Source organism: Pseudophryne corroboree, chromosome 9, assembly GCF_028390025.1.
Source record: "Pseudophryne corroboree isolate aPseCor3 chromosome 9, aPseCor3.hap2, whole genome shotgun sequence".
Classification (NCBI taxonomy): domain Eukaryota; kingdom Metazoa; phylum Chordata; class Amphibia; order Anura; family Myobatrachidae; genus Pseudophryne; species Pseudophryne corroboree.
Window position 1 is genome coordinate 155,920,687 of NC_086452.1, and position 12,506 is coordinate 155,933,192.

Sequence of the window (12,506 nt, forward strand, 5' to 3'; positions counted from 1 at the left end):
TCCCCCGTCTCCCCCCCCCCCCCCCCCCCCCTTCCACTCATTCCAAAGGTGATAAAAAAATAAGAACAAGGGTTCAGGTGATCCTCATTGTTCCGGGTTGGCCAAAAAGGGCCAGGTATCCAGATCTTCAGGAATTGCTCATAGAAGATCCCTGGCCCCTTCCTCTTCGGGAGGACCTGTTACAACAGGGGCCGTGCGTGTATCAGGACTTACCGCGGCTGCGTTTGACAGCGTGGCGGTTGAACGCCAAATCCTAGCCTGAAAGGGTATTCCCAGTGAAGTCATTCCCACACTTCTTCTGGCTAGAAAAGAAGTAACGGCAAAGCATTGCCACCGTATTTGGAGAAAATATATGTGTCTTGGTGTGAATCCAAGAAGGCTCCTAAGGAAGAATTTCACCTGTGGCGTTTGCTCCATTTTCTACAAGCAGGTGTGGATGCGGGCCTAAAGTTAAGCTCTCTTAAAGTACAGATTTTGGCCTTGTCAATCTTTTTTTCAGAAAGAATTGGCTTCTCTTCCAGAAGTTCAGACCTTCGTAAAAGGTGTACTGCACATCCAACCTCCATTTGTGCCTCCTGTGGCACCGTGGGATCTTAATGTGGTGTTGCAATTCTTGCAATCGCATTGGTTTGAACCTTTGCGCAAGGTTGAGTTAAAATTCCTTACTTGGAAAGTGGTCATGTTGTTGGCCTTGGCGTCCGCAAGGCGAGTGTCTGAGTTGGCGGCTTTGTCTCACAAAAGCCTCTATTTGCTTTTCCATGCTGATAGAGCGGAGTTGAGAACTCGTCAACAATTTCTGCCAAAAGTGGTTTCTTCATTTCACGTAAACCAGCCTATTGTGGTGCCAGTGGCTACTGACGTCTTGGCGGAATCGAAATCTCTCGATGTGGTTAGAGCTTTGAAAATCTATGTTGCCAGAATGGCGCAGATTAGGAAAACAGAGGCTCTGTTTGTCCTGTGGGCTCCCAACAAGATTGGGGCTCCTGCTTCCAAGTAGACTATTGCACGCTGGATCTGTAATACGATTCAGCAGGCTCATTCTACGACAGGATTGCCGTTACCGAAATCGGTGAAGGCCCATTCTACCAGAAAGGTGGGCTCATCCTGGGCGGCTGCCCGAGGGGTTTCTGCATTACAGCTTTGCCGAGCTGCTACTTGGTCTGGATCAAACACCTTTGCAAAGTTTCGCAAGTTTGATACCCTGGCTGAGGAGGACCTCTTGTTTGGTCAATCGGTGCTGCAGAGTCATCCACACTCTCCCGCCCGTTCTAGAGCTTTGGTATAAACCCCATGGTTCTTGAAGCATCCCCAGCATCCTCTAGGACGTATGAGAAAATAGGATTTTAATACCTACCGGTAAATCCTTTTCTCTTAGTCCGTAGAGGATGCTGGGCGCCCGTCCCAGTGCGGGCTGTATCTGCAGTTTGTTTATAGTTACGCTCATGTTGCGTTGAGTTCAGTCAGTCGGTGACTGTTGTTGGTCATGCCGTTGCATGCGTTGTTTGTTGAATGCCATGTTGTACGGCGTGTTAGAGGTGTGAGCTGGTATGTATCCCACCTTGGTTTAAAAATATTAAATAAATCCTTTTCCTCGAAATGTCAGTCTCCCTGGGCACAGTTCCTATAACTGGAGTCTGGAGGAGGGGCATAGAGGGAGGAGCCAGTTCACACCCATTCAAAGTCTTATAGTGTGGCCATGTCTCCTGCGGATCCCGTCTATACCCCATGGTTCTTGAAGCACCCCAGCATTCTCTACGGATTAAGAGAAAAGGATTTACCGGTAGGTATTAAAATCCTATTTTTCTGGTTAGCACATGGTGGAGCTCTGTTATCTGACATTTGCATGTTTTCCCTCTGTTCAGGAAACCATCAACGGCGTAAAAGGAAGACTAGGCAAGAGCCTGCAAATTCAGACTCTTCTGAGGGCCTTTGAGGCACGAGATCGTAAAATCCAAGAAAGCAATTACGAGAGAGTGACCTTCTGGTCCATTGTCAACTTAGCGGTGATGGTTGTGGTGTCTGTTATGCAAGTCTTTATGCTGAAGAGTCTTTTTGAGGATAAGCGGAAGAGTAGGCCCTGAACATTGGAGAAGCTTTGAACCAAAATCCTTACTTGATTGAAAGGAAGAGTATTTTTGTTCCGCCACTCTTTCCCCACCCCTTTTTAAATCCATCACAGCTATCGTTATAAGGTACATTTATGACCTTTTAATTGTGACATTTTCTTGCTGCAGTGATCATCCTGTTTTTCTCTGGGACAAATAACTGCATGATGATCACTTTACCATCGTTTCCATCCTTCTCACCAATGTGAACAAAATCTGTGTACTACTGGGGCCATTACTAAACCAATATGTGCCAGAGAGAACAGGCTTATTAGGGATAAGGACGACAAGTTCACATTTGCTTTCATTAATGTATTTAGGAAACTTTGTATGGTAGGGGAAACTTGTCATACAACCAAATGAGTAATACAATGGAATTGTCAACCTTCCTATTAAAAACCCCAATTCATCCCACAGTTGAACTGCATTAAATAGAATACACCCATCTTTTGTAAAAGTTATGTAAAACACATCCACTCATACAAAAGAGTGGGATTGTATACATGTGTGAATATATTGAATTTGCATAAGTTCCACTAGTTATGGATGAAGGGCTGTCTTGAGATCTCACTAATCAGTACAATGTTTATGTAATGAGTGAAGAACAAATATAAAATACTGTCACTGAAAATTAAAAATAAATACATATGGGATATGAAACCCAATAACGACGGAATGCGTGAAGTCTGAGCAAGTAAGCATCCATTGTTGCTGTTGGTCCAATTTGTTGATTTACAAACTTGAGACACTTTCATAGAAACATAATGACTTATGTATGAAATCTTTAGGACATTAGGTGATATTACAGGTTCCCCTATACAATATATATTTCGGAGTAGTTCCTCCTGTAATTGCCTGTGAGTGAGCAGTTAACTAGAGTGTGAAGTTACTGCGCATTCAGTTTGATGCTAGAGATCAGGTATGTGAAAGCCAACATGAATGTATGTTTACCCTGTTACAGTACACTTTATTGCACAAGATATTTAGGCATTAGGTCAGTAATCGGAGCAATCAGTAGCATCACTGATTTTTTTTTCTAAGGAAATATCTGATTTCTAAGCTGTACTGTAACTTATTTTTACAAGTTAGTGGTCACCAAAACCACCAACTTCTTCTAGTTAAAGTCCTGCCTGCGGTACATTCTTTATTCTGACTCTAGCCACGAGGTGCAGATCTTGAAGAGCATGCAGCATGGGTAAATGTACAGTTTAATTTTTCCATGTCAAAAAGAACGTTCTCTGCCAGTGGAATGAGTGAGGCAGTCTTTAGGATCATTGCAGACCATACATTAAGGAGCTTCTCAGTGATATCACTTGTTCTTAAGGAATTGACGGGCTATATTTTACAGATGATTGTTTTAAGGTGCACAAAAACACACCAGTACGTGGTTTTTGGTAATGGAGCAGCAGTGTACGGTTAATGCTCCTACCATGGGTGCCTCTGTGTTAAACTTCATTCATCTATCCCCTTTAAACACGAACACTTGACTAGTGCAGATTTTAAGACTTTTTATATATACTCACACTCTTTGTATTGGGTAAATGTGAAATGCTGATCTGAAGCTTTTTTATTTTTTATTTTTGTATGTCATTGATTGTTTTCCAATAAAACCTAACCTGTTCTTAACCTATTATCTTGTTATAACTGATCTACACTGAGGTGATTAATAAATTATTAGACACTGAGATTATATGTACGTCCGTACTTTGTAGATCCACCACGTGCAGTGATTACTGCAGACACCCTTCTTGGCAAACTGTCTACAAGATCCTGGACAGCAGCAGGCGGCATGATTTGCCATTCCGCCTTAAGTACAGTGACCAACTGTGACTCTGGAGAAGTTCCGAGTTAGTCTAGAACGCACTAGTCACTCCAGTTCGTCCTAGAGGTTCTTAATGGGTTTAAGATCTGGACTATGAGCTGGTTCGTGTTCTGTATACCAGTCCAGCGTCGCCCTGGAAACATGACACAGCGCATGCCTACAATAATCCCTTTTCAAACACTGTTAGATCCTTCCGGCAAGCCATTTTGTTAGCAAATGATCTAATCAGTGCGCCCCTCTACCTGTTTTATACCTTCACAAACGCATACCTGCTGCAGGAGCACACCATTTTCGCTTGGGAGTGGGATAGTGGTGTCCAATCACTTGTCTACATAGGGTACAAGCATAAACCAATACAATTTCTTCAAGTGGTTTTGGATTGTCTGTTATACAGAATTGGTGTGTGTGTGTGTGTGTATATCATTGCCCAACCCACCATCCGTTAAAGAAGGCAGAGGGGAACAGTGACTGATCTGGAATGTCGTATACCTCCGATAACGATGTTGCAGAGCTCCTGCAAGGTCAGTGGTAGATTAGAACAATCATGCGGGCACAAAGACCCAGCCTCAGTGTCTGGGAGTTGCAGAGCCAGTAATCCTGTTCCTCAACGCACTGTTTTTAAGTATGCAAGTTGAGGAAAAAGGCTTTTTAATTGTTGTACATTAATTTGCCCTCTATCCATGAATGAGTGACAATGGGATAGAGATGTGGAGCCAGGAACTCAGGCACTTTAACCCCTTCAATGGCAGGTTTTTAATTTAAAAATACACCATGGGGGTGTGTTTTTAAATTAAAGTGGGGGAGGGGGGGAAGGTGCGGGGGGGGGGGGGTGACTGTTGGGGCAGGGCGAGTTAATTGCCTGACAATCGCGATGCCCGCCAGCCCCAGCGCTGATTCCCAGGTGCCTTGCTGCGCCCGGGAATCAGCATAAGGCATTTTACTGCTAAGCCCGCCCCTGGCCAATAGGAGTCCGGGGGCGGGCTATACTCCATAATGGAGTATACTGATTCCCGGGCACTGTGCACGCTGCACGGCTGTCCCTGGGATCTTAGTCAGTAGTATGCCCGGAAATCTCCCGGGGGTGCCAGCGTTGGCTAGCCCGGAAGATTTCCGGGCATGCCACTGAAGGGGTTAAGAACTAATAAAAATGAATGCATTTCTAGATTCTGTCCCTATTTATCACCCAGCAAGGAAGCCTGCAGCTTTTTTTTTTATTTTATTTTTTATTATATGTATGCCAGGACCAGGCCACTTTCTTGTGATACCGGAAAGGGTGCCTTGTGTATTTGTATTAATTTACATTTATTTTATAGGCGTACACACACTCTGCAGCACTTCACAGAGAATATGTATTCACATCAGTCCCTGGCCACACACAGGGTTTTCTTATTTTATCAGAAGCCATGCATTTGGCTTGTGGGAGGCAACCCACCCAAACATGGGGAGAATGTAATAGTGCTGTGGACAGGAAGTGAAACCATTACGCCTACACGGCTGCTCATATGAACAATGATTCACCTGTACACTGGAATGGTATACCTTGCTTGTTTTCTGTTTGGAGTTTTATTGCAGTCTTTAGGACAGTGACGCACGCTCCAACTGTACCTTCTTGGCAGGTACAGTACTTTTTTTTTTTTTTTTCATGGTCTGTTCTGATTTTTGGCTCTCCAAGCTTCCATTGAAATTATAGGGGGGAAAAAAGGCGTGGCCACGACCCTTTCCGCATTTGTACCAATTTTTATGTGTAAGAGGGTATGACGTATAGTGCAAGACTGGTAATTCCTTCATTACCTGTGGAGGGAGGATTGATACTACTTTGTTTCCATCATCTATGCCTGGAACTTAGTACGACTTTTGCCGTTAGGCAAGTTCAAGTTCCATCATACAGACTCCGCTTTTTATCAAACACACAGACTCTTACGAACTGTACAACTTTCATACAGCGAGGGGCCTATTTAGCAATTAGTTTTCAGAAATAACTGCAAATATTAAATATCCTCTGGATTTACTAGGATATCTGCCACAGTCCCTCCAAAGCCCTGAAGAGCTGCTGTGCAGTCTGATATACCAAGCTCTGAAATGCTGAAAATGGAATAATCCTACGGGCTGCTGTATTGGGGTTTTGTTTTTGTTTTTTTGGAGAGGGATCCCTTATCAGAGCCCGTCTCATAGCAGAGCATAATGGTTAGTGTTCATAATATTCACTTCTACAATATAACTTTACGCAATAATGATGTAATATCCACATTAAAAATGCAGATTGTGACTAATATGGCCGAAGGGTTCTAGCAAAAAAAAAAAAATGCATTTTCATTTAGCTGTTTTTTACTGTGTATTATGTTTTCTCCAGCTCTACTGTAATTTGGTGTCCATGTTCTGGGCAATGAGGAGAGTTGCTTGGCACAATTTAACAAGCCACAAGTGAGCCAATAATTTTCTCTAACTAGACAACTTATGTCCATTTCAGGCTGGTGTTAGGTAGTGATTCAAGTTTGCTTGAGAGTAACCAGTACACAAGTGCTTATCTCACAGCAGCCAGCTCTTTCCCTAATATCAATTTGTCTAATGAAGACCGAGTTGGCCAGAGGTGTGGGTTCCTAGCCAGACTCTGACTTTTTTTTTTTTTTTTTTAAAGCGGCAATCCATGTACAAGGCAAATATTATGCCTTGTAAAATGATTGCCACTTTAAAAAAAAAAAAAAGTCAAGTTCAGGCAGGAGCCCGCACTTCCAGGCAATTCGGATTTCATTACATCCAGCCCATAATGACAGTTTCAATTACAATTTTACCACCAGTTAATATAATAGAGTAAATATAAATAACTGTCCCCTTAGTGGAGATCTATCGTTGGTAAGCATTTACTTGTGACACTTCAGCTGTGACACTTCAGCTCTGCAGCTACATTCTTTGAGTGTTCCATAACCCTCCAGTAGCCAAGGACAGGCTGGACAGCCGCTAGATACTGTAGTAATGATTTAATTCAATTGTTGTATAATTCAAAATACATTGCAGCACAAAGCCTAGTAAATAATTGTGAGCATCTGTCTTCACACATGAGCATTGCAAACTTCTCGAAGGAGCCAGAAAGGAGACTCTAGCCGCGAGGATAAAAAAATAAATCATCACTCAGGAGGAAGGATATTGTCACATTACCAGACTGAAGCTCAATAAGAAATTGCAGAGTTTTTCTACAAGAAAAAGTGAAATCAGGAGAATGTTCATTGATAAACACCTGAACCTGCTTTACCTGGCATATCCAATTTAAACCAGGCCAGTGGTCTTTCCAGTAATAGAACATCTTCAATTATATCAGACTTGGCCAAACTTGCTTCAGATTATTACCTAGTTATTCCATTGTTTTAACATGGCCTGCTGATTTAGACAGTGATATTCAGCTGGTTTTCCGGTACTGAACACCCATTCCTTTTTTGCGCTGAGAACACCCAAATGGGGTTTAGCAACATAAAGTGGCTAAACCTGTCTAAACTATTGGGCGGGACAAGAAAAATGTGCAAAAAGCCAGACTAATATAATAATAGTCACCAGTTGTATGCAACCGAATTGCTTTGTCAGACACAGGGCACCCAAAAACCAGTTGAATTTCCCTAACTGTATGATACCAGTTCAATATCGCAGGTTTTTGGGTGGTAATTTAGAGATTTAAAATATTTTCTATGCTTGGATTTATAGTATTGTTTTCCAAATGTGGTCCTCAAGGCACCCCAACAGTCCAGGTTTTAAGGATATCTCTGTGCACAGATTGTATAGTCAAACTGACTGAGGTAGTAATTAAGTCACCTGTGCCCAGTGCTCTTTTCATCAAGAACCAACAGGAGCTCAGTTCCTGAACCTCAAATTAAATATGACCTAATCAGGAACTAGGTTCCAGAACATGTCCTTGGCCAAAATGTATTATCCATAAGATAACTTACTTGAAAGTCCAGTTTGAGTGCGTTCTTAGCTAAAAAAAATATCCAGAAATATTTTTTAATAACTCCACCCCCAGACCCATAGTTCCTTAACTTATTTTTCCAGAAAAATAGTACTGCCTATGCCTAAGCACGAGTCTCCATAAAAAGACGCTTGAGGTGCCTTGAGGACAGTGTTTGTGAACCACTGGTTTAAAGTGTTTTCAGTGTTCTCTAAGGGCTGCTATATTATGTATAAAATTGTTGTTGGGAAGTCAGCAGCCCTTTCTTAGCACCAGCTAAAGCTTACCTTTTGTTAGCAGTTAGATTGGTACTGGGAGCTCAGAGACTTGAGTTTAGGTAGTACAGGTTGAGTATCCCATATCCAAATATTCCGAAATACGGAATATTCCGAAATACGGACTTTTTTGAGTGAAAGTGAGATAGTGAAACCTTTGTTTCTCTGACGTCCTAGTGGATGCTGGGGACTCCGAAAGGACCATGGGGAATAGCGGCTCCGCAGGAGACTGGGCACAAAAGTAAAAGCGTTAGGACTACCTGGTGTGCACTGGCTCCTCCCCCTATGACCCTCCTCCAAGCCTCAGTTAGATTTTTGTGCCCGAACGAGAAGGGTGCTCACTAGGTGGCTCTCCTGAGCTGCTTAGTAAAAAAGTTTAAGTATAGGTTTTTATTTTCAGTGAATCCTGCTGGCAACAGGTTCACTGCACCGAGGGACTAAGGGGAGAAGAAGCGAACTCACCTGCGTGCAGAGTGGATTGGGGCTTCTTAGGCTACTGGACATTAGCTCCAGAGGGACGATCACAGGCCCAGCCATGGATGGGTCCCAGAGCCGCGCCGCCGGCCCCCTTACAGAGCCAGAAGACTGAAGAGGTCCGGAAAATCGGCGGCAGAAGACGTCCTGTCTTCAATAAGGTAGCGCACAGCACCGCAGCTGTGCGCCATTGCTCTCAGCACACTTCACACTCCGGTCACTGAGGGTACAGGGCGCTGGGGGGGGGGGCGCCCTGAGACGCAATAAAAACACCTTATATGGCAAAAAAATACATCACATATAGCTCCTGGGCTATATGGATGCATTTAACCCCTGCCAATTTTTCCTTAAAAAAGCGGGAGAAAGGCCGCCGAGAAGGGGGCGGAGCCTATCTCCTCAGCACACTGGCGCCATTTTTCCTCACAGCTCCGTTGGAGGGAAGCTCCCTGACAACCCTGCAGTCCTGCACTACAGAAACAGGGTAAACAAGAGAGGGGGGGGCACTAATTTGGCAGATAAATCTATACAGCAGCTATATAAGAGAAAAACACTTATATAAGGTTATCCCTGTATATATATATATATATATAGCGCTCTGGTGTGTGCTGGCAAACTCTCCCTCTGTCTCCCCAAAGGGCTAGTGGGGTCCTGTCCTCTATCAGAGCATTCCCTGTGTGTGTGCTGTGTGTCGGTACGTTGTGTCGACATGTATGAGGAGGAAAATGGTATGGAGGCGGAGCAATTGCCTGTAATAGTGATGTCACCCCCTAGGGAGTCGACACCTGACTGGATGGTCTTATGGAAGGAATTACGTGATAGTGTCAGCACTTTACAAAAGACTGTTGACGACATGAGACAGCCGGCAAATCAGTTATTACCTGTACAGGCGTCTCAAACACCGTCAGGGGCTCTAAAGCGCCCGTTACCTCAGATGGTCGACACAGACCCAGACACGGACACTGACTCCAGTGTCGACGGTGAGGAAAAAAACGTATTTTCCAGTAAGGCCACACGTTACATGATCACGGCAATGAAGGAGGTTTTGAACATTTCTGATACTACAAGTACCACAAAAAAGGGTATTATGTGGGGTGTGAAAAAACTACCCGTAGTTTTTCCTGAATCAGATGAATTAAATGAGGTGTGTGATGAAGCGTGGGTTTCCCCCGATAAAAAACTGCTAATTTCTAAAAAATTATTGGCATTATACCCTTTCCCGCCAGAGGTTAGGGCGCGTTGGGAAACACCCCCTAGGGTAGATAAGGCGCTCACACGCTTATCAAAACAAGTGGCGTTACCGTCTCCTGATACGGCCGCCCTCAAGGAACCAGCTGATAGGAAGCTGGAAAATATCCTAAAAAGTATATACACACATACTGGTGTTATACTGCGACCAGCAATCGCCTCAGCCTGGATGTGCAGTGCTGGGCTGGCTTGGTCGGATTCCCTGACTGAAAATATTGATACCCTAGACAGGGACAGTATATTATTGACTATAGAGCATTTAAAGGATGCATTTCTATATATGCGAGATGCACAGAGGGATATTTGCACTCTGGCATCAAGAGTAAGTGCGCTGTCCATTTCTGCCAGAAGAGGGTTATGGACGCGACAGTGGTCAGGTGATGCGGATTCCAAACGGCATATGGAAGTATTGCCGTATAAAGGGGAGGAGTTATTTGGGGTCGGTCTATCGGACCTGGTGGCCACGGCAACGGCTGGGAAATCCACCTTTTTACCCCAGGTCACCTCTCAGCAGAAAAAGACACCGTCTTTTCAGGCTCAGTCCTTTCGTCCCCATAAGGGCAAGCGGGCAAAAGGCCACTCATATCTGCCCCGGGGCAGAGGAAGGGGAAAAAGACTGCAGCAGGCAGCCTCTTCCCAGGAACAGAAGCCCTCCCCCGCTTCTGCCAAGTCCTCAGCATGACGCTGGGGCCTTACAAGCGGACACAGGCACGGTGGGGGCCCGTCTCAAGAATTTCAGCGCGCAGTGGGCTCACTCGCAAGTGGACCCCTGGATCCTGCAGGTAGTATCTCAGGGGTACAAATTGGAATTCGAGACGTCTCCCCCTCGCCAGTTCCTGAAGTCTGCTTTACCAACGTCTCCCTCCGACAGGGAGGCGGTATTGGAAGCCATTCACAAGCTGTATTCCCAGCAGGTGATAATCAAGGTACCCCTCCTACAACAGGGAAAGGGGTATTATTCCACGCTGTTTGTGGTACCGAAGCCGGACGGCTCGGTGAGACCTATTTTAAATCTGAAATCCTTGAACACTTACATACAAAGGTTCAAATTCAAGATGGAGTCACTCAGAGCAGTGATAGCGAACCTGGAACTATATGGTGTCTCTGGACATCAAGGATGCTTACCTCCATGTCCCAATTTGCCCTTCTCACCAAGGGTACCTCAGGTTTGTGGTACAGAACTGTCACTATCCGTTTCAGACGCTGCCGTTTGGATTGTCCACGGCACCCCGGATCTTTACCAAGGTAATGGCCGAAATTATGATTCTTCTTCGAAGAAAAGGCGTCTTAATTATCCCTTACTTGGACGATCTCCTGATAAGGGCAAGGTCCAGAGAACAGTTAGAGGTCGGAGTAGCACTATCTCAAATAGTACTACGACCGCACGGGTGGATTCTAAATATTCCAAAATCGCAGCTGATTCCGACGACACGTCTGCTGTTCCTAGGGATGATTCTGGACACAGTCCAGAAAAAGGTGTTTCTCCCGGAGGAGAAAGCCAGGGAGTTATCCGACCTAGTCAGGAACCTCCTAAAACCAGGCCAACTGTCAGTGCATCAATGCACAAGGGTCCTGGGAAAAATGGTGGCTTCTTACGAAGCGATTCCATTCGGCAGATTCCACGCAAGAACTTTTCAGTGGGATCTGCTGGACAAATGGTCCGGATCGCTTCTTCAAATGCATCAGCGGATAACCCTGTCTCCAAGGACAAGGGTGTCTCTCCTGTGGTGGTTACAGAGTGCTCATCTTCTAGAGGGCCGCAGATTCGGCATTCAGGATTGGGTCCTGGTGACCACGGATGCCAGCCTGAGAGGCTGGGGAGCAGTCACACAGGGAAGAAATTTCCAGGGCTTGTGGTCAAGCATGGAAACGTCACTTCACATAAATATCCTGGAACTAAGGGCCATTTACAATGCCCTAAGTCAGGCAAGGCCTCTGCTTCAGGGTCAGCCGGTGTTGATCCAGTCGGACAACATCACGGCAGTCGCCCACGTAAACAGACAGGGCGGCACAAGAAGCAGGAGGGCAATGACGGAAGTTGCAAGGATTCTTCGCTGGGCGGAAAATCATGTGGTGGCACTGTCAGCAGTGTTCATTTCGGGAGTGGACAACTGGGAAGCAGACTTCCTCAGCAGACACGACCTCCACCCGGGAGAGTGGGGACTTCACCCAGAAGTCTTCCACATGATTGTGAACCGTTGGGAAAAACCAAAGGTGGACATGATGGCGTCCCGCCTCAACAAAAAACTGGACAGATATTGCGCCAGGTCAAGGGACCCTCAGGCAATAGCTGTGGACGCTCTGGTAACACCGTGGGTGTACCAGTCAGTGTATGTGTTCCCTCCTCTGCCTCTCATACCCAAGGTACTGAGGATCATAAGAAGGAGAGGAGTAAGGACTATACTCGTGGCTCCGGATTGGCCAAGAAGGACTTGGTACCCGGAACTTCAAGAGATGCTCACGGAAGACCCGTGGCCTCTACCTCTAAGAAAGGACCTGCTCCAGCAGGGACCCTGTCTGTTCCAAGACTTACCGCGGCTGCGTTTGACGGCATGGCGGTTGAACGCCGGATCCTGAAGGAAAAAGGCATTCCGGATGAAGTCATCCCTACCCTGATCAAAGCCAGGAAGGATGTAACTGTGCAACATTATCAC

General features: G+C 45.3%; 1 protein-coding gene across 1 annotated transcript in view; it reads left to right on the forward strand.

The window, feature by feature from the left end:
• The window catches only part of TMED5 (transmembrane p24 trafficking protein 5), a 41,907-nt gene extending 38,172 nt beyond the window's left edge, over nt 1-3,735 (forward strand). The window contains exon 4 of the mRNA XM_063939872.1: nt 1,863-3,735. Coding sequence (XP_063795942.1) covers nt 1,863-2,081 — 219 coding nt within the window. The 3' untranslated portion in view covers nt 2,082-3,735. The remainder of the gene's footprint in view (nt 1-1,862) is intronic.
• Nucleotides 3,736-12,506: the final 8,771 nt, after the last annotated feature.